This window comes from Bubalus kerabau, chromosome 6 (assembly GCF_029407905.1).
Source record: "Bubalus kerabau isolate K-KA32 ecotype Philippines breed swamp buffalo chromosome 6, PCC_UOA_SB_1v2, whole genome shotgun sequence".
Classification (NCBI taxonomy): Eukaryota; Metazoa; Chordata; class Mammalia; order Artiodactyla; family Bovidae; genus Bubalus; species Bubalus kerabau.
In genome coordinates, this window is record NC_073629.1 from 81625244 (window position 1) to 81648308 (window position 23065).

At 39.6% G+C, this 23065-nt stretch overlaps 1 protein-coding gene across 20 annotated transcripts in view; it reads right to left on the reverse strand.

Moving 5' to 3' along the window:
• LOC129655324 (craniofacial development protein 2-like) overlaps positions 1 to 19930 on the reverse strand; it is a 111509-nt gene extending 91579 nt beyond the window's left edge. For 13 of the 20 annotated variants that reach the window (XR_008715886.1, XR_008715883.1, XR_008715884.1 and 10 more), the window contains exon 1: positions 18827 to 18955. Coding sequence is in view for 5 of the 20 variants with exons in the window: in XM_055585597.1 (XP_055441572.1) it covers positions 1751 to 2743 (993 nt within the window). In the remaining 15 variants the exon portion in view is untranslated. Of the gene's footprint in view, positions 1 to 1178; positions 6308 to 7184; positions 8889 to 18826 lie in introns of those variants that run through there. The other 7 variants (XM_055585597.1, XM_055585596.1, XM_055585595.1 and 4 more) reach the window with 7 other exon arrangements.
• Positions 19931 to 23065: the final 3135 nt, after the last annotated feature.

Here is a 23065-nt window from a genome sequence, read left to right on the forward strand (position 1 = left end):
CACCACACTTCAAAAGCATCAATTCTTCGGCACTCAGCCTTCTTCACAGTCCAACTCTCACATTCATACATGACCACGGGAAAAACCATAGCCTTGACTAGACGAACCTTTGTTGGCAAAGTAATATCTCTGCTTTTGAATATGCTATCTAGGTTGGTCATAACTTTCCTTCCAAGGAGTAAGCGTCTTTTAATTTCATGGCTGCAGTCACCATCTGCAGTGATTTTGGAGCCCCAAAAAATAAAGTCTGACACTGTTTCCACTGTTTCCCCATCTGTTTCCCAAGAAGTGATGGGACCGGATGCCATGATCTTCTGGCATCTGGTTTTCTGAATGTTGAGCTTTAAGCCAACTTTTTCACTCTCCTCTTTCACTTTCATCAAGAGGCTGTTTAGTTTCTCTTCACTTTCTGCCATAAGGGTGGTGTCATCTGCATATCTGAGGTTATTGATATTTCTCCCAGCAATCTTGATTCCAGCTTGTGCTTCTTCCAGCCCAGCGTTTCTCATGATGTACTCTGCATAGAAGTTAAATAAGCAGGGTGACAATATACAGCCTTGACGTACTCCTTTTCCTATTTGGAACCAGTCTGTTGTTCCATGTCCAGTTCTAACTGTTGCTTCCTGACCTGCATACGAATTTCTCAAGAGGCAGATCAGGTGGTCTGGAATTCCTATCTCTTTCAGAATTTTCCACAGTTTCTTGTGATCCAGACAGTCAAAGGCTTTGGCATATTCAATAAAGCAGAAATAGATGTTTTTCTGGAACTCTCTTGCTTTTTCCATGATCCAGCGGATGTTGGCAATTTGATCTCTGGTTCCTCTGCCTTTTCTAAAACCAGCTTGAAGGAAGTTCACAGTTCACATATTGCTGAAACCTGGCTTGGAGAATTTTAAGCATGACTTTACTAGCGTGTGAGATGAGTGCAATTGTGCAGTAGTTTGAGCATTCTTTGGCATTGCCTTTCTTTGGGATTGGAATGAAAACTGACCATTTCCAGTCCTGTGGCCACTGCGGAGTTTTCCAAATTAGCTGGCATATTGAGTGCAGCACTTTCACAACATCATCCTTCAGGATTTGAAATAGCTCAACTGGAATTCCATCACCTCCACTAGCTTTGTTCGTAGTGATGATTTCTAAGGCCCACTTGACTTCACATTCCAGGATGTCTGGCTCTAGGTCAGTGATCACACCATCGTGATTATCTGGGTCATGATGATCTTTTTTGTACAGTTCTTCTGTGTATTCTTGCCACCTCTTCTTAATATCTTCTGCTTCTGTTAGGTCCATATCATTTCTGTCCTTTACCGAGCCCATTTTTGCATGAAATGTTCCCTTGGTATCTCTAATTTTCTTGAAAAGATCTCTAGTCTTTCCCATTCTGTTGTTTTCCTCTATTTGTTTGCATTGATCACTGAAGATGGCTTTCTTACCTCTTCTTGCTATTCTTTGGAACTCTGCATTCAGATGCTTATATCTTTCCTTTTCTCCTTTGCTTTTCCCTTCTCTGCTTTTCACAGCTATTTGTAAGGCCTCCCCAGACAGCCATTTTACTTTTTTGCATTTCTTTTCCATGGGGATGGTCTTGATCCCTGTCTCCTGTACAATGTCATGAACCTCATTCCATAGTTCATCAGGCACTCTATCTATCAGATCTAGGCCCTTAAATCTATTTCTCACTTCCACTGTATAATCATAAGAGATTTGATTTAGGTCATACCTGAATGGTCTAGTGGTTTTCCCTACTTCTTCAATTTAAGTCTGAATTTGGCAATAAGGAGTTCATGATCTGAGCCACAGTCAGCTCCTGGTCTTGTTTTTGTTGACAGTATAGAGCTTCTCCATCTTTGGCTGCAAAGAATATAATCAATCTGATTTCGGTGTTGACCATCTGGTGATGTCCATGTGTAGAGTCTTCTCTTGTGTTGTTGGAAGAGGTGTTTGTTATGACCAGTGCATTTTCTTGGCAAAACTCTATTAGTCTTTGCCTTGCTTCATTCTGTACTCCAAGGCCAAATTTGCCTGTTACTCCAGGTGTTTCTTGACTTCCTACTTTTGCATTCCAGTCCCCTATAATGAAAAGGACATCTTTTTTGGGTGTTAGTTCTAAAACGTCTTGTAGGTCTTCATAGAACCATTTAACTTCAGCTTCTTCAGCATTACTGGTTGGGGCATAGACTTGGATTACTGTGATATTGAATGGTTTGCCTTGGAAATGAACAGAGATCATTCTGTCATTTTTGAGGTTGCATCCAAGTACTGCATTTCGGACTCTTTTGTTGACCATGATGGCTACTCCACTTCTTCTGAGGGATTCCTGCCCGCAGTAGTAGATATAATGGTCATCTGAGTTAAATTCACCCATTCCAGTCCATTTCAGTTCGCTGATTCCTAGAATGTCGACATTCACTCTTGCCATCCCTTGTTTGATCACTTCCAATTTGCCTTGATTCATGGACCTGACATTCCAGGTTCCTATGCAATATTGCTCTTTACAGCATTGGACCTTGCTTCTATCACCAGTCACATCCACAGCTGGGTATTTTTTTTGCTTTGGCTCCATCCCTTCATTCTTTCTGGAGTTATTTCTCCACTGATCTCCAGTAGCATATTGGGCACCTACTGACCTGGGGAGTTCCTCTTTCAGTATCCTATCATTGTGCCTTTTCATACTGTTCATGGGTTTCTCAAGGCAAGAATACTTAAGTGGTTTGCCATTCCCTTCTCCAGTGGACCACATCATACAATAGATTCACAAAAACCAAAAAGTATACATAAAGCATAATATGAAAGAAAATCATCAAACCACAAAAGGAAAAACAGAAAGAAATAAAAAAAAGAAGAAATACAAAATCAGTTGGAAAACAGGTTTAAAATGGCAATAAAAACTCATGTCAATAATTTTGTTAAATGTCAATGGGATAAAAGCCCCAATAAAAAGACATAGAGTGGCAGATTGAACAACAACAAAAAAAGCCTACTATATGCTGTCTATGAGAGACTCATTTTAGGGTGAAGGACACTCATAGATTGGAAGTAGCGGATGAAAAGGGGTATTTCATGTCAAAGGAAATGACAAGAAAGTGGGGATTACAATACTCATATCAGACAAAATAGACTTTAAAACAAAGGCCACAAAGAAAGATAAAAAGGGAAAATGAATAATGATAAAAATGAGCAATACAAGAAGATATTATACTCTTTAACATGTATGTACCCAATATCAGATCAGATCAGATCAGTCGTTCAGTCGTGTCCTACTCTTTGTGACCCCATGAATCGCAGCACGCCAGACCTCCCTGTCCATCACCAACTCCTGGAGTTCACTCAGACTCACGTCCATCGAGTCAGCGATGCCATCCAGCCATCTCATCCTCTGTCGTCCCCTTCTCCTCCTGCCCTCAATCCCTCTCAGCATAAGAGGCTTTTCCAATGAGTCAACTCTTCGCACGAGGTGGCCAAAGTACTGGAGTTTCAGCTTTAGCATCATTCCTTCCAAAGAAATCCCAGGGCTGATCTCCTTCAGAATGGACTGGTTGGATCTTCTTGCAGTCCAAGGGACTCTCAAGAGTCTTCTCCAACACCACACTTCAAAAGCATCAATTCTTCGGCACTCAGCCTTCTTCACAGTCCAACTCTCACATCCATACATGACCACGGGAAAAACCATAGCCTTGACTAGACGAACCTTTATTGGCAAAGTAATGTCTCTGCTTTTGAATATGCTATCTAGGAGCATCTAAATATATAAAACAAATACTAAGAGACATAAAGGAGGAAACTCATGAGAATAGAACAATAGTAGAAGAATTTAACACCTCATTCACATCAATGAACAGATCTTCCAGATGGAAAATCAATAAAGCAACAGAGATCTTAAATGATACAATAGAACAATTAGAACCAATAGATTTTTTTTCAGGGCACTACATCCAAAAAGCCCAGAATACACTTTCTTTTCAAGCACATAGAACATTTTCTAGGGTTGACCACATACCAGAACACAAAATAAGCCTCAACGAATTCAAGAGGATAGATAGAAATCATTTTAAGCATCTTTTCTGATCACAATGGCTTGAAATTATAAATCAACCAAAGGAAGAGAAATGAGAAAAAATAATTATGTAGAGGTTAAGCAACAGGCTATTAAAAAAAAAAAAAACAATGGGCCAACAGTGAAATCAAAGAGGAAATTTAAAAATTTGAGAAAAATGACAATGAAAATACAACCACACAAAATCTATGAAATATAGCAAAAGCAGTTCTTAGAGGGAAGTTCTTAGTGATATATGCCTTCCTTAAAAACTAAGAAATGTCTCAAATAAACAACCTAACCCACCACCTAAAAGAATTAGAGAAAGAAAAATGAACAAAGCCTAAAGTGAGAAGGAGGAAGAAAATAATAAAGTTCAGAGAGGAAATAAATAAAATTGACATTAATAAGCAATAGGGGAGAGAAATCAATAAAACAAGAGCTGGCTCTTTGAAAGGATAAACAAAATCAACAAATCTTTAGCCAGGTTCATCAAGAAGAAAAGAGAAAGGACCCAAATACAATAAAAATGAAAGAGGAGAAATCATAGCCAATACAGTAGAAATACAAAAAGCCATTAGAGAACATTACGAACAATTATGTGCCCCAAAATTGGACAACGGCCATCCAAAAGGAATGGCCAAGTGTCTACAGAAATTGGTTGCTTTTCTTTACACTAACAATAAAATGGGGCTTCCCTGGTGACTGAGATCGTAAAGAATATGCCTGCAATGCAGGAGACCTGGGTTTGACCCCTGGGTTGGGAAGATCCCCCGGAGGTGGGAATGGCTACGCACTCCAGTATTATTAAGTTAAAAGAAAAATCCCTTTTGAAATCACATACAAAAAATACTCAAGAATAAACTTGAGCAAGGAGGTGAAAGACCTATATGTTGAGAACTAGAAAACATTGATAAAGGAAACTGAAGATGATTCAAAGAAATGGAAAGACCCACCGTGCTCTTAAATTAGAAGAGTTAATATTATTAAATGGCCATACTAGCCAAAGCAATCTATAGATTTAATATGACCACTATCAAATTACCCATGTCATTTTTTCACAGAACTGGAACAAGTAACTCCTAAATTTATATAGAACCATTAAAGACCCAGAATTTCCAAAGTAATCTTGAACAACAAGAACAAAGTTGGACATATAAGTTTCTCAGACATCAGGCAATACTACAAAGCTACAGTAATCAAAACAGTGAGGTACTGGCAAATAAACAGACATCTGGATCAACAGAATTGAACAGAGAGCCCCAAAATAAATCTATACACCTAGTCAATTATTCTTTAACAATGGAGGCAAGAATATAAAGTGGAGAAAAGACAATCTCTTCAGCAAGTGGTGGTGGGAAAGCTTATAACTGCATGTAAATCAATGAGGTTATAATACACTCTCATGCCATACACAAAAATAAACTCAAAATGGCTTAAAACTTTTAAATAAGATGTGACACCATAAAACTCCTACAAGAGCATAGTCAAAATATTCTCTGACATAAATCATACCAATGTTTTCTAGGGTCAGTCTCCTAAGGCAATAGATACAAAAGCAAAAAATTAAAAATGGGACTTAATTAAGCATAAACTTTTACACAGCAAAGGGAATCATAAACAAAAATGAACAGACAAATTCCAGACTGGGAGAAAATATTTGCAAGCAATATGATTGACAAGTGATTAATTTCCAAAACATACAAACAGCTCATATAACTCAATACAAACAGCTCATACAACTCATTAATAAAAAGCCAAACATCCCAACCAAAAAATGGGCAGAAGACCTAAATAGGCATTTCTCCAAAGAAGACATACAGGTCAACAGGACATGAGAAGATGCTCAACATCGCTAATTACTAGATAAATCAAATCAAAATTACAAGGTACCACTTCATACTGGAGAATGGTCATCATTAAAAAGTCTGTAACAAATACTAGAGGTGTGGAAAGAAGGGAATCCTCCTACACTGTTGGTGGTTATATACATTGCTACAGCCATTATGGAAAATAATAAGGAGGTTCCTTAAAAAACTTAAAATAGAGTTGCCATATGATCCAGTTATCCCATTCCTGGGCAAATATTCAGAGAAAACTCTTATTTGAAAAGAGTTCAATGTTCATACGTGTGTGCTTAGTCACTCAGTTGTGTCCAGACTCTTTGTGACTCCATTAACTGTAGCTGGTCAGGCTCCTCTGTCCATGGGATTATCCAGGCAAGAATACTGGAGTGGGCTGCCATTTCCTTCTTGATCAATGCTCATAGAAGCACTATTTATAACAACAAAGACATGGAAGCAACCTAAATGTCCATTGACAGATGAATGGATAAAGATATATGTGATATATATATATACACACACACACATATATATTTCTCAAAGTCAAATATATATATCAGTTCAGTTCAGGCAATCAGTTGTGTCCGACTCTTTGTGACACCATGAACTGCAGCACACCAGGCCTCCCTGTCCATCACCAACTCCAGGAGTTCACTAACCCATGTCCATTGAGTCGGTGATGCCATCCAACCATCTCATCCTCTGTTTTCCCCTTCTCCTCCTGCCCTCAATCTTTCCCAGCATCAGAGTCTTTTCAAATGAGTAAGCTCTTCTCATCAGGTGGCCAAAGTATTGGCGTTTCAGCTTCAAAATCACTCCTTCCAATGAACACCCAGGACTGATATCCTTTACGATGGACTGGCTGGATGTCCTTGCAGTCCAGGGGGCTCTCAAGAGTCTTCTCCAACACCACAGTTCAAAAGCATCAATTCTTCAGTGTGCAGCTTTCTTTATAGTCCAACTCTCACATCTATACGTGACCACTGGAAAAACCATAGCCTTTACTAGACGGACCTTTGTTGGCAAAGTAATGTCTTTGCTTTTTAATATGCTGTCTAGGTTGGTCAAAACTTTCCTTCCGAGGAGTAAGCATCTTTTAATTTCATGGCTGCAATCACCTTCTGTAGTGATTTTGGAGCCCCCCAAAATAAAGTCAACCACTGTTTCCCTATCTATTTGCCATGAAGTGATGGGACCAGATGCCATGTTCTTAGTTTTCTGAATGTTGAGCTTTAAGCCAACTTTTTCACTCTCCTCTTTCACTTTCATCAAGAGGCTCTTTAGTTCTTTTTCACTTTCTGCCATAAGGGTGGTGTCATCTGCATATCTGAGGTTATTGATATTTCTCCTGGCAATCTTGATTCCAGCTTGTGCTTCTTCCAGCCCAGAGTTTCTCATGATGTACTCTGCATAGAAGTTAAATAAACAGGGTGACAATATACAGCCTTGACATACTCCTTTTCCTATTTGTAACCAGTATGTTGTTCCACAGCCAGTTCTAACTGTTCCTTCCTGACCTGCATACAGGTTTCTCAAGAGGCAGGTCAGGTGGTCTGGTATTCCCATCTCTTTCAGAATTTTCCACAGTTTATTGTGATCCACACAGTCAAAGGCATTGGCGTAGTCAATAAAGCAGAAATAGATGTTTTTCTGGAACTCTCTTGCTTTTTCCATGATCCAGCAGATGTTGGCAATTTGATCTCTGGTTCCTCTGCCTTTTCTAAAACCAGCTTGAACATCTGGAAGTTCTTGATTCATATATTGCTGAAGCCTGGCTTGGAGGATTTTGAGCATTACTTTACTAGCGTGTGAGATGAGTGCAATTATGCGGTAGTTTGAGCATCCTTTGGCATTGCCTTTCTTTGGGATTGGAATGAAAACTGACCATTTCCAGTCCTGTGGCCACTGCGGAGTTTTCCAAATTAGCTGGCATATTGAGTGCAGCACTTTCACAGCATCATCTTTCAGGATTTGAAAGAGCTCAACTGGAATCCTATCACCTCCACTAGCTTTGTTCGTAGTGATGTTTTCTAAAGCCCACTTGATTTCACATTCCAGGATGTCTGGCTCTAGGTGAGTGATCACTCCATCATGATTATCTGGGTCATGAAGATCTTTTTTGTACAGTTCTTCTGTGTATTCTTACCACCTCTTCTTAATATCTTCTGCTTTTGTTAGGTCCATACCATTTCTGTCCTTTATTGAGCCCATCTTTGCATGAAATGTTCCCTTGGTATCTCATTTTCTTGAAGAGATCTCTCGTCTTTCCCATTGTATTGTTTTCCTCTATTTCTTTGCATTGATCACTGAGGAAGGCTTTCTTATCTCTCCTTGCCATTCTTTGGAACTCTGCATTCAGATGTTTATATCTTTCCTTTTCTCCTTTGCTTTTCACTTCTCTTTTCACAGCTATTTATAAGGCCTCCTCAGACAGCCATTTTGCCTTTTTGCATTACTTTTTCTAGGGGATGGTCTTGATCTCTGTCTCCTGTACAATGTCATGAACCACCATCCATAGTTCATCAGGCACTCTGTCTATCAGATTTAGTCCCTTTAATCTATTTCTCACTTTCACTGTATAGGGGATTTGATTTAGGTCATACCTGAATGGTCTAGTGGTTTTTCCTACTTTCTTCAATTTAAATCTGAATTTGGCAATAAGGAGTTCATGATCTGAGCCACAGTCAGCTCCCAGTCTTGTTTTTGCTGACTGTATAGAGCTTCTCCATCTTTGGCTGCAAAGAATATAATCTGATTTCTCCATCTTTGGCTGCAAGAAATATAATCTGATTTCAGTGTTGGCCATCTGGTGATGTCCATGTGTAGAGTCTTCTCTTGTGTTGTTGGAAGAGGGTGTTTGCTATGACCAGTGCATTCTCTTGGCAAAACTCTATTAGCCTTTGCCCTGCTTCATTTTGTACTCCAAGGCCAAATTTGCCTGTTCTGTTTTTGCCTGTTCTGTTCAAATTTTCCCAGTCTTTCTTGACTTCCTACTTTTGCATTTCAGTCCCCTATAATGAAAAGGACATCTTTTTGGGGTGTTACTTCTAGAAGGTCTTGTAGGTCTTCATAGAACCGTTCAATTTCATATATATACGTATATATATATATATGTGTGTGTGTATATATATATATATATATATATATATATACACACACACACACACACACAATGGAATACTACTCTAACATAAGAAATAATGAATTAATGTCATTTGCAGCAACTTGGACAGACATAGAGATTATCATACTAAATGAAGTCAGAAACAGAAAGACAAGTAATATATGATGTCATATATTTGGAACCTAAAGTATGACACAAATGAACTGATTTAGAAACAGTAACATTTCCTTCTCTCTAGTATCTTGATCCCTCACTTTCTAGCTGTCTCTCAATGGCTTCCTGCAGATTTTTTTTTTTTTTTTGCTTATTTTTGTTTTTCTTTTTAATCTAGATTTGTTACTTATCTGGTTGTTCTTTTGCTTTTTAATCTAAATTTTCTGCTTATTTGTTTGTTCTGATATTACTTTCTCCATCACAGCCACAGGTAATTTAATTTTAAATGTAGAAAGATCCCAAATATAGGTATCATACATTTTCTCATGAAGTCATGTATTAGTTCTGTTTTATAATAAACCCCCAATTATATACGTAAAAAATTGCACATTCTCAGGTTACTACAATAAACTTGGACATAACTACAGAAGCTCAGAAAACTAAGCCCCATAAATGGAAACTAAGATGGGAAGTCTATTGATGCTATAGCCTTAGAAATGACTGTTTTAATACATGTCTTTTAAAAATTCACAAGGAATAAAATTTTGAAAGAAAGAAAGAGTTAGTCACCCAGTCATGTCTGATTCTTTGTGACCCCATGGAACCTGCTAGGCTCCTCTGTCCATGGAATTTGCCAGGCAAAAATACTGGAGTGGGTTGCCATTTCCTTCTAGGGGATCTTCTTAACCCAGGGATAGAACTTGCATCTCCTGCATTGCAGGCAGATTCTTTACCATCTGAGCCACCAGGGAAGCCCACCTAAATTAAATTTCTCACTTTCCAGAGCAATAAGTGATAGAAAGAAAATTAACTCACTGCCTGACATGTGCGACTGATAATATTTATAAAATAAAGGAAAATGGGCTGAAACTGACAAGGTTGTAATGGGGATTCTGATACTAAAAAGTATCATGCTTGAATTCTGCTAAAATACAAAATAATAAGTTGATAAAAACTATGAAGATGTGGATTCTTTTGACTGAAGGGAGAAGCTACTTTGATCTTTCATGCAATGAATAATTGTATAGAAAGATGATCATATTACTTTATTTAGAAGGTCATGCAACTGAAACTATTTCTCTCCACATTCATGAGGAAAAAGAAAAATGTCTAGATAGCAACCAGATGGTAAGGAAAATAGATTTAACAAGTTTCAGGTTTGCACTTAACTTAGAATATAGGTTCAGTTGTTCTGACAGACCTAAAAGAGTATGCTTTCAATTATATAAATCAAGAGTCAGAAAACCATGGCCTTGGGGCCAAATCTGGCCCATTACCTGTCTTTATAAATAAAGTTTTATTAGAACATACGCACACTCATTTACTTACGAATCATCTGTGGCTGCTTTTGTGCTATGACAGCAGCATTAGTAGTCATGACACCAATCATGTGGCTTGCAAAGCCAAAATATTTACTGCATGATTCTTTACAAAAAAACTTTACCAGCACTGGGTATAGTCATTTTTTTTTTTTCTTTTTTGGTGTGTACGCGTATAAACAGTTTGTTGGCCTTTCTCTGTGAAGTTTTCTGGGGCTCAGAATCTTTCTATCTTGTCACTTGAGCTTCACTAAGTTGTTGATCCTGCCCAGAACAGAACAAAATGACTGACCATGGGGTCTATCTCACAGCCATGGGGAGGCAGTCATGTGAGTTCTAGTCAACCTATACCTACGCATAAGTGAACTGGTCCTTCATTTATATAATAATCTTTTACTTTTTAAAAAAGTTAATCTCCCTTCAGCATGTCCTGATTTTTAAGGTAGAAAAGCAATGTATTCTAGAATTATTTCCATTTAAGATTTTCTGTGCCTAAAGGGAAAACTTCAGTTATCTTGACACCTCTTTTCCCAAGCATGAGGGATAAATGAGCTATTTCAGTGTAGAAGCTGTATGGTGAAGTGGATGTTCTTTGAAGTCAGATAGATCAGACAGACTCTGTCCCTAACTAACTTGGGTGAGTTCTCTATCCCTCAGAGTCTCAGTTTCTTCACTGCAAAAATAGTTTGCTGAGCAAGCAGTTGTGAAGAATAAATAGATATATATATATATATACTATGCTGACAACTAGTAGGTGCTCTATAGCTGTTGGCTTGTTCTTCTTTCTGTGGATTTTTCCAGCTGTGTCAATAAAAGCTTGATAAGGAGACTGGAAGCTCATCGGTTCCCTTCCACAGAAATGTACCAGGCCCTACACACATTATTTATCTAACAACTTTGTGAAGTTAAGTCCCATTTATGTTGAAATAATTTGTGAAGAGCCTAGTAGAAACCACATATTCTTTCTCCAGATACTGATATTCAAGAGTCCTATGATCATTCTTGGGTAGTGGGGCATTTGAAGAACATCCCTTATATATTCTGCTTCTGAAGCCTACAGTTGAAGCCTTAAACTACAGTTCATAATTTAGCATGACAGAATTCCTTTGTGTTAATAAGTTACTCAATAATTTATTTCCTAGTTTTCTCACTGTAAATCATGATAAACGAATGCAGTTTTAATGAGGCTGTAATATGTTTTTCCAAGAGAATCCTGCAATGTTTTAACCATGTACAAGGCTTTTAAGGCACCATTGTCTCAAAAGTACAGCTCAATAACCAAAAAACGCCACTTTCAAGGTCCAGTGACAGGAAGTTCACCAAAACACTTTCTATACAGTTGCAGTAGAATCTGGAGATTAAATTGATCAACACTTGAAACAAAACAAATCTGAGGTTCTGGCATGAGATGAAATAATAGATTGTTTCCCTTCCCTGAAAACTACTGTCCACTATGGAAAAATTAAACAAATAAAAAAGAATCACTGATGCTTTCAGCACTAATGGTCTTAAACGCAGAAACTAACCCATTCCAGGTGCTTGATAATATTCATCTACTTTTTGAATTCCTTTGTTCATTTTAATGGGATTGATTTTGTTTTGATGTTCATGGTCCTTTAACATTTTGTTTAATCATGCGAGATGCTTCATACATTTTTAGAAGGAGGGAGAGCATTAATTCTAAACAGAAAGCCAAATAAACAAATGCATAAGACTTGTTTTCTCTAGAAACATCTGAGAACTGTTGTATATACTACTTAGACTTACCTTCCGATGCTCTAGGTGTTACATTATAACATTTAGCAACAAGGAAGATAAGTGACCACCACACTGATTCAATTAAATAATCATTATTTATGCATCTACATAGTCAATATAAAATAAGATGCAACACATTATGAGGGCATAAAGATGTATAAATGCTTCTAGGATCTCAAGGTAAAGACAAATGTATACACAAATAACACTGATATATAGAATTGCATGAAAAGTGTTATTAGGACTCCAGGAGTTGGTGATGGACAGGGAGGCCTGGCGTGCTGCAGTTCATGGGGTCGCAAAGAGTCGGACATGACTGAGCGACTGAAATGAACTGATAACAACTTTAATTTGAATTATAATATTACCACTTATAAAAGGCCTTTATGAACATTTTTGTTCATTTGGATCTCACAAAAATTCCATGAAGTACATGAAGATTATTATCCCAGTTTTACAGATGAGGAAACTGTGTTTCAGAGTTGTTAACTAGTGCAAGTTCATGTGGAAAATAGAAGAGGAATGAGGCTTCAAGTCCTTCACCTGATTTACAGTATTATTCTGCTTTTCTGATATAATACGAAAGGGCAGGACATCTTTAAATAATGTTAAGTCCAATAATATGTCAATTTGTCCTGTAGGTGAAGGCTGCCCACATTACAGGTAAATCCTTCCCTGGAATCCTAAGCCCTGGATGAAGTTCAAGCTCTTGGATCTAGTACAGGAGGCCTCCATCACTGTTGGTTCTTGCTGGAGTCCTTAGCCCATGGCTTGCCATTTTTGGCCTTGAACTCCAGCAACATCATCGCATGTATATTTCTGCATGTACTCTCTGTCGTTTCTTACCTCTACCCTAATTATCTCCTCTACCAGCAACGGACTTTCTTCCCATTTACCCGGACAATCTCCTCTCATCTTTATGACTTGGCTATTTCACTTCCATTGGAAGCGTTCCAAACTCTATCAGAATCGATTAGGTTTTCATTCTCTGTGTTTCTATAATATTTTAAATTGCATTTTCCTCATTTTATTATATTATGTTTTTAAGCTTGTCTCCTTTATTGAACTAGGACAGGGAACTAGGTCTTATTTTCCTCTGGTTCCTGACATATAAGAATGTGCTTAATAAAGGAGGGATGTGTGAAGATGGATTCATCTAAAATGTAACTGTCCCTGACATAAGGTTCAGGACAATATATGGCACGACTATAAGCACCTTCTCTCATAGTTTTTACAGGATGAAATTGGTTGATTAGTGGAGAAGCCAGTCCCTGGTCAGCATCAGCCTATCCCCTGTGCTTTTCAGCCTAGATTAGAAGCTGTATCAAAAGCAGAGTATAGTAAATTTTTCCTAGTAAAGAGGAGAAAATAAGTATAGACAATCCCCAAATAGTCATATTATAAAAAGTTTAATTCAAAGATGTCTAATTCTCATATACACAATACTATGTATAAAAGAGATAATTAATGAGAACCTACTGAAGAGCACAGGGAACTCTACTCAATTCTCTGTGGTGACAGAAACAGGAAGGAAATCCAAAAATGAGGGGATGCTTGTACATATATAGCTGATTCACTTTGCTGTACAGCAGAAACTAACACAACACTGTAAAGCAACTATACTCCAATAAAAATTAGGAAACAAACAAAAAAGATGTCTTATTCCTAGACGCAGAGGTACATGGAACCCAAGAATATCTAGGCCAGTCTTAATGTGTGATGGACGCGCACACACACACACGCAGCTGAACTTAGCTACTAAACAAACAATGCATGTGACCAAGAGCATTCTTACTACTACATCTCTCTTCTCCTGTTGCTCTTCCACTCTCCCAGATGGCAGTCGTACTGACAGTATCTGGAGCCCTGAGCTTCTTCAAGGGGCACTGGGAACCACCCATCCCAGCTAGCTCATCACCAGGCAACTCAGAGGGACCTTCTGGGGGTCATCTGCCTGGCCGGCTTGTTAGTCTCTTCATAGACTTACCATGACCAAAACTAAACTCTCAATTTCCCACCAACCCCAAACCTGTTCCTCTGGCAATTGACCCTATCTTAGGAAATGGCAATGATATTCTGTTGTTCAGCCCCCTAATCCTGGGGGCATTCTTGATATACCTGGTTTTCTCATATCCTATATTCAAAGCATCAGCAAATGCTGGAAGCTCAACATTCAAAATTATCTGATCCTTCTGCTTGCCTCCCCTGTTACCACCCTGGGCTAAGCTACCACCTCACTTCCCTTAGATTTTTGCATTGTCTCCTCACTCATCTCTTAGCTACCGCCCACCTTTGCCCCACCTTGCCTGGACGGTCTATTCACCACCCAGGAACAAGGGCAATCCTTTAAAATATGCCTTGCCTTGGCTTGAAACACTCTAAAGATTTTCTTTTCATTTGGAGTTAAAACCAAAGGCTTTTACATGACACCTCTCCACCCCTCCCCGACCTGCTCACTTGAGTACAGCCATAGCTCCTTTTCACTGCTCTCAAAGAGACCAGGTGGGTTCCTGTCCTGGGGCTTTTGGTAGCACTTTCTGTGCTCTGGACCAGGAAGATTCTTCCCTTAGCAAAGGCTTGAGTCAGTCCCTTATTTCATTCAGATGTCTGCTCAAGTATGAACAGGGCTTCTCTGTGCACACTCTACTAAATTCTAACCCTCCTTCCCTCACTCCTTATTACCATTATACAGTTATTTTTCTCCACAACACTTATTGCCACCTGACCTATCATATATCCAGTATATATTTGTTATTACATATATTACCCTTTCTATCTCTAAAACAGTTAATCTTTGTATGGATAGAGACTTTGTGTTTTACACTGAAGTATCTCCAGGAGCTAAAATTGTTTCTGTCACATGGTAGGCATTTGTGTTGATTGAATGAACGAAGAGTCAATGAATGAACACTTCACTTATCACACTAGAAAAATTTAAAAGATTAGTAATACTTAGTGGTGCTGAGATTATGGGATAATCACATTGTATTCTGTTGGTGTAATAATAAATTGAGACAAACACTTTAGAGAGCTATTCAGCACTTGGAAATATCCATACAAATAAAAGACAAATATTCCTTTTGATCCAGCAACTCAATTTCTAGGAATCTCCCCCATAATAGTACTAGTTCAAAAAGATACATGGCCAACAATAGTTAAAGAAATACTTTTTCACAGAATAAAATAAATCACAATGCACAGTACTAACTGCAAATCTAAAAAGAAAAGATACAAATGAACTTATTTACAAAACAGAAACAGACTCACAGACATAGCAAACAAACATAGTTATTCAAGGGCTGCTGCTAAGTCATGTCAGTCGTGTCCGACTCTGTGCGACCCCATACACGGCAGCCCACCAGGCTCCCCCGTCCCTGGGATTCTCCAGGCAAGAACACTGGAGTGGGTTGCCATTTCCTTCTCCAATGCATGCAAGTGAAAAGTGAAAGTGAAGTTGCTCAGTCTTCCTCGACTCTTAGCGACCCCATGAACTGCCGCCCACCAGGCTCCTCTGTCCATGGGATTTTCCAGGCAAGAGTGCTGGAGTGGGGTGCCATTGCAAGGGGATAAATCAGGAGTTTGGGATTAATATATACACTACTATTTATAAAGTATATAATCAACAAGGATCTACTATATGGCTCAGAGGACTAAATATTTTATAATAGCCTATAAGGGAAAAGAATTTTAAAAAAGAGTATATATCCATGTGTGTTTGCATAACTGAATCACCGTGCTACACATGAAACTAATATGATGTTGTAAATCAACTATATTTTAATAAAAAAAAGAATAAGATAAATCAAAACAACTTAAATGCTCATTAATAAGGAATTGGTTAAATACGTTTCTGTGCCTTGGAAAATAAATTTGAAGGTCAGCAGGCTGATCTATATGTAAAACTCCCTGGGATGCATTGTTTAGGGGAAATACAATAGGTTACGAATTGTATGACTAGAAGCAGACTTCTTACTTTTTCAAAGAAGACATGATGCAGATTCACATGTGCACATGCTTACCGGCACCAGACGGTGCCTAACAGGATGTTATCAAACTGGAGCAGTGATTTTCTCTGAGAGGAAGTAGGGAGGTAACTTTGCTTCCTGATTCAAGCACTTCTGTGCTATTTGAGTGTTTCCATCAATACCTACTTTATTTAAAAATTACTTTCAAATGCCATATTTCCCAGAAAGCTTAAAAGGGCAATGAAGATAGATATGAAGACCGGTTTGAATACTGACTCTGCAACTTACTAGCTTTGTGACCTTCAGCCACCAATGCGACCTCTCCAGAAATCAAACCTATTTCTTGGCAAGGAAGCAGGGCTCGTATGACTCCCACCTGGTTGTGGGATGGGGGACCTTCTTGGACACTGAACCACAGTAAGAAGCAGTAGATAATGCAGTAGACGGGATTCGGGGAGAGTGTTAGCGTAATGCTGCCGCATGTCATTGAATATGGCATTCACAGGCTCCATAAAGCTCTTCCCCTTTTACCCAGAAGGCTTTAAGTTTGCAGCAGTTAATTTTATCCATCCGGGCTTCCAATCAATGCTTTTACTTGGAAGATATTTATGTTTAGGATGCTGAAAAGCTTCCCTGACCCTCAGTCAGATCCCCAAGGCATTCTAATACCACTTTCTCGAGTTAAGTGCTGAGACCTTGGACCCTTGATGTGAGAAACAATAAATAATAAGGACTGCAGCACTTGGCAAATATAAAGCTTTGTGCAAAGTTTTAGAAAGAACACTCAAGCACTCAGAATAAACACATGAAACAGAATGTAATGCCCCTAGCTTTTGATCCTAGCAATTAGAAGTGAAAATAGCCACTATAATTTTTGAATGTTGGACTGTCCCCTTCCAAGCATTTTGTGCATCAACTCTCATTGCTTAAGAGGATGTGTCTGCTTTTCTTTTCAGCCCGTTTCCCTAATCTTCCGCTCCTCACCAAACTCATAGTGCTTACGGTTCTGTTTATCCTCCAAATACTGTAGTTAGCTCTCTCTCCCTAGACCCTCAGTGATGTTCATTTTCCATCTAATCCAGAATATTCAACTTTTCACAATGTAATTTTAACATGTCCATCTTCTGCTTGAATTCTTCCTATTATGGGCAGAATTAAGTCTTTCTTTTTTAAAATTAATTTTTATTGGAGTATAATTGATTTACAGTGTTGTGTTAGTTTCTGCTATAGAGCAAAGTAAATCAGTTATACCCACTCTTTTTTAGGTCCTATTTCCATGCAGGCCATTACACAGTATTGAGTAGAGTTCCCTGTACTATAGAGTAGGTTCTTATTAATTACCTATTGTATAAATAGTAGTTTGTATACATCAGTCTCAATCTCCCAGTATATCCCTCCCCTCCTTTCTCCTTTGGTAACGGTAAGTTTGTCTCTATATCTGTGACTCTATTTCTCTTTGTAAATGGGTTCATTTGTACCATGTTTTTAGATTCCACATATAAGTGATATCATACAATATCTGTCTTTCTCTGTAAGTCTAACTTTCTTAAATTAGCACTCAAGAACTGCTCTATAATCTGAATACCTCACTTTGGCCTAAGAGAAAGAATAGATTATGTGATAGTAAGAGACTTGGGTTCAAGTTAAAGCCAAGTAGCTTGTTTGGATTTCCTGACCTCTTTTAGCTTCAATTTTCTCATTTGTAAAAAGGGATTAATAATAACATCTACCTCTCAAGATCGTTGTGAGGAGCAAATGAATTCGTGCCGGCGAACGCGCTCCGTAAGCAGTAAACATTGTAAAATATAATGACATCTATGGAGTACTTGTATGAAATGCTAGGTAACATGGTGCTTCTCCCTATAGTTGCGTGCTATATACCTATGCTATAGTTGCTCAGTCATGTCTGATCTTTTGTGACCCCCCCATGGACTATAGCCCACCAAGCTCTTCTGTCCTTGAGATTTCCCAGACAAGAATACTGGAGTGGGTTGCCATTTCCTCCTCCAGGGGACCTTCCTGACTCAGGGACTGAACCTGCATCTCCTGCATTGGCAGGCAGATTCTTTACCGCTGAGCTGGTAGGTAGTATGCTGCTTCTGCTGCTAAGTCGCTTCAGTCATGTCCGACTCTGTGCGACCTCACAGACAGCAGCCCACCAGGCTCCCCCATCCCTGGGATTCTCCAGGCAAGAATATTGGAGTGGGTTGCATTTCCTTCTCCAATGCGTGAAAGTGAAAAGTGAAAGTGAAGTTGCTCAGTTGTGTCTGACTCTGCAACCTCATGGACTGCAGCCTACGAGGCTCCTCTGTCCATGGGATTCTCCAGGCAAGAGTACTGGAGTGGGGTGCCACTGCCTTTGCCTTCTCTGGGTAGGTAGCATACTTGCTCACTAAATGTCACTAATAGGTTGCCTATTGCTATTTCCATTTTACAGTAAGATAACCAGGTACCTGTGGGTTTTAGTATCTTAGCGACACAGCAGACAGTCCAACACAGGCTCTAATCCTCGAGCCCATACTTTGACCATCCTGCGGTTCTCCTATTAAATATGATGACTGCCCGTTCCTCACAAAGAGGCAGCCATGCCAGTGCTCACTTCTCCAAGTTTCAGAACAAGCCACACTCACCAGACCTTTGTCCATCTGACATCTTCCTTCTTTTCTGTAGAACCAAAAACTTCACAGTCCAGTTCAACTCTCATCCTTTTCAACAAATCTCCTTTGACCATAGTCCTTATAAAACCTCTGTTCACTCCTCACCCAGCCCTTCATAGCACCTCCCTTGTATTTGCCTTCTCTGTGGGCTTTGGCAGGCCGGAAGGATAGAATCCCTCTGTTTTCCTAGCATTCAGTGCAATAGAAGGTGCTCAATGAGTAGTTCTTGAAGAAGGAAGTATTAGCTAACTTGGTATTCTTCAAATTTACCTGTTTGTATAAATTACTTGGAGTAGTTGTTAGAAACAGGTATTTCTGTGCCCTGCGCCAGGGCTTCTGAATTAGCAGCTCCGGAGGTGGGTGGAACCAGGGAATCCAAACTCAAGAAGCAATTCAGGTGATTCTCATGATCAGGTAAGATTAGAAAGGGCTGCTCTAATTCAGCGGCTCATAACCAGGGTACACACCTGAACATCCTTGGGAAGATTTTCACCCCAGGGAAGCCCATTTTCATCTCAACCCATCTCAGAGATTCTGAGTCATGAGGTCTAGAATATGTTTTGTAAAAGTTTCTCACCTGATTCCTATGTTTTCGTTTCCCACTCGTGCCTCAGTTAACAATCCATTTCTCCTTGGGTTATGCACTGGATTGTGCAACCTTTACCCTCCCACCCCAAAAGAGACTAAAATATTGATGGTAAGTTTCAAGACCTATAATTTTGAATCTAATACAATGCCAAGGACATAATAGTGTTCAATGGGAAATTGGTTAGTAGAATTAAAATTTCTATTCCATTTCCTTACCCCTACTCCACTTCCCACCTAACTAGCTTTTGACCCTACCATGTATCCAAACCTATTCCTGGTTTAATTTACTTGTGTTTTTTTCACTTGCCTGCCTAGCTATCTCTCGACACTGGAATCCATAATAAGTAAGTGACTTAAAAATCTACCCTCGTTAGAATTCTACATCCTTTCAGTGAGTACATTCTGATTTTTTCAGACCGTTGTCATAAACCCTGCATCACATTCAAAGCATGCCCTGGCTGCCAGTAAGCCTCTGCCTTGCCCTTAGTAATGACACATACACAACAAGATCGATTCTACTGTAAATGAATCCTAGGTCTCCCTGTGATAGGCCTGATTGGACACAGCTAACTTCTCCCCAGCAGAACTGCCTGGGTGCCTAGAATTCCAATAGAACAACTATACACTTTCTTCCCTTCAGAACAATGCAAACACAACCTGGGGCATATTAACACCTATAAACACTCCCTAGTTTCTCTGGTTATTTTGGATGCAGGCTTTGAGGACAGAGCATGGAGCTAGTGAGTGTGAGAAATGGGAGAAGAGGAGGGTTAGTCTGTCTAGCACTTGAGGGCAGGGACTAGAACAGGATGCCCTGAAACGCTTGTCTTTGCGACCACCTGCGACAGGTCTAGAAAAGCGTAGAGATATTTAATAAAACTGGGAAAGGGAGGCCGAAAACATAGCTCACAGGTAGCACTTTTTCTGAGCACATAGGAATGAAGTAGGACACTTTCTAACCATTCAATTCACATCATGTCTAATTTCATGTTCTCCCTCAACCCAATAATTTTATTGTGCTGATACTTGTTACTCATTTGGTTTTTTCATCCTCTCCTTGGCCCTCTCAGACCCACTCTCATTTCTCTTCCTTGTCTCTAATATGCTTTAAACATGCTATTTTCCTTCAGGATTTGATTTATCACTCTTTCAGAAGACTCTTAAGAGTTCCTTGGACAACAAGGAGATCAAACCAGTAGGATATCAACCCTGAATATTCATTGGAAGGACTGGTGCTGAAGCTGAAGCTTCAATACTTTAGTCACTTGAGACAAAGGGTCAACTCATTGGAAAAGACCCTGATACTGGGAAAGATTGAAGTCAAGGGGGAGAGGGGATGACAAAGGATGAGATGGTTGGATGGCATCACTGACTCAATAGACAAGAGTTTGAACAAACTCTGGGAGATGGTAAAGGACAGGGAAGACTGACTTCCTGCAGACTGAAGTGCTGCAGTCCATAGGGTCACAAAGAGTTGGACATGAGTTAATGACAGAACAACAACTCTCCTTGGATATGAAATGTGTTGCAAAGAAGAAAAGGGAAAAGGCATCAACTTAGAATTCATCATTTGTCCCTTTCATAGTTGATATGTGTGTGAGAGAGACTAATTGATTCTATATTTTCCTTAAAGAGAATTGTGACTTCACTGTATTATGTAATTATATATGAGATTTGGACTTTTTTTTTTCTTTTACTTCTTTGCTTTCCTTCCCTCCCTTTGCCTTCAGTTGCTCTGGATCATAATAAATGCTAAACAATCTGCCATTGTATACAATTTGCACACAAGCTGCCAAGCTGACTGCCAGTTTTAAGTCCTGATGTGATCAAGAATGGTTGAGTTAAAAAGGCACTGAAAAACCGGTTTGCTACAAGAAACAGGAATTTATTAAAATCAGGCCTCCTCAAATGCCCTGGCTGTTAGGCTGGCGGCCTTCCAGATCAGCCCAGCTGAGAGAGGAGGAGGAGGCTGGCGGATTCGATCCGCCTGCCAGGCTGGGGGCACTGCAGGGGCAGGAGAGGCAGCTGTCATTGTGCAGATGAGAGAATCTCCCTGCAGCTTCTCCCAGGACAGCAGAACGATGGTTTCCTACTCTCTTTAATTCCCAGGTTTTCTAGGGAGTGCTGTTTGTGGATTCTAGCCATCTGTGGGCTCGCAACTGATATTTTAACTTATCTCTGATGTACCAATATTTTTTCCCCAATAGACTAAAAATGTTACTAAGAACCTCATGAAGTCTTGGGTTCTAATCCCAACAGTGTTCTTTAACTTCAAATACCTGCCCCATGAATTGTGAGCTGAAATGAAATAACACCCAGAAACCGACAAGTATTGCTGTGTCTATCATCCCAGTAGGGGGCACCCAGGACAACTGTTCTCTCTTATTACCCCTTGATTTGGACACCACTTCTGTTCAGGTGGCTCAGATGGTAAAGCGTCTGCCTGCAATGCGGGAAACCCGGGTTTGATCCGTGAGTCAGGAAGATCCCCTGGAGAAGGAAATGGCAACGCACTCTAGTACTCTTGCCTGGAAAATTCCATGGACAGAGGAGCCTGGTGAGCTACAGTCCATGGGGTCGCAAAGAGTTGGACACAACTGAGCGACTTCAATTCACTTCATTTCATTTCACTTTCCGTTCAGGACCTAAGGGCTTGAGAAGGCACCATCCTGGCTCGCTAGTCTTTCTGCTGCTGCTGTAATAATGGCTAACATTTTCTAAAGGTGTACTTGGACCAGCAATTGTTCTACTGGTTTTAAAAATATTGACTCGTTGACCCCCTCTGAAACTGAGGTCACAACAGGATTAAGTCACTTGACTTAACCAGTGGTCAGATGGGAATCTGGGAGGTTTGGTTTCAGAGCAGGCACCTAAGGGCAGTGCCATAGGACCTGAGCTCTTTCTTGTTGAAGGAAGGAAGTTGTTAATATATATATTTTCAGAATGCAGTGCTGGGAATTTGAGAAACAGATGAAAAGACAAATACTGAGGAACAAGTAGGGGCAGAGAGAAGCAGGTCAGAATGTGTTTCTGGGGCAGGGAGCAAATGCATCTCTGGTCAGCCTCTCACTGGGAAGAAGCATCTCAGGAGAGATGGGACAATGGTCTAGGGGCCCTAGTCTACTACATTTCCTCAGACCCTGTGTCTTCTCTTCCTCCCTAAGCTCCTGTCTAGTTTTAACTCCTGAATTTTCTGAACGGCATCTGGGTCTAATGTTCTTCCTTTCTCTTTCCACCACTTTGAACGCAGTAATTGTAGTTAGCATTTACTGAATGCAGCACTGTGAGAAGCACTTTATATATAGTTTAGTATTTGACTCCAACAGCAACACTGAAATATGATGAGGGAGACGAGGCTCAAAGAGGTTAAGTGATTTTCCCAAGGTCATATCTCATAGCCTGTAGGTGGTGGAGCAGTTTTGAGTCAAGTCTGTCTACCTCCAGAACCCAGATTAATTCATTTGCAATCAGGTTAAAATGGATATGAAGTCTGCCACTAAAAAGTGAGACAAACTGTGGGGATTAGTAGCAATATCCCATCCCAAATTTCTTACCCCTCACCTCAGTAAATGCCTCCGTATCCCTCAGGCCATCCAGACCCCTGACCCCTCTCTCCTAAAGTGT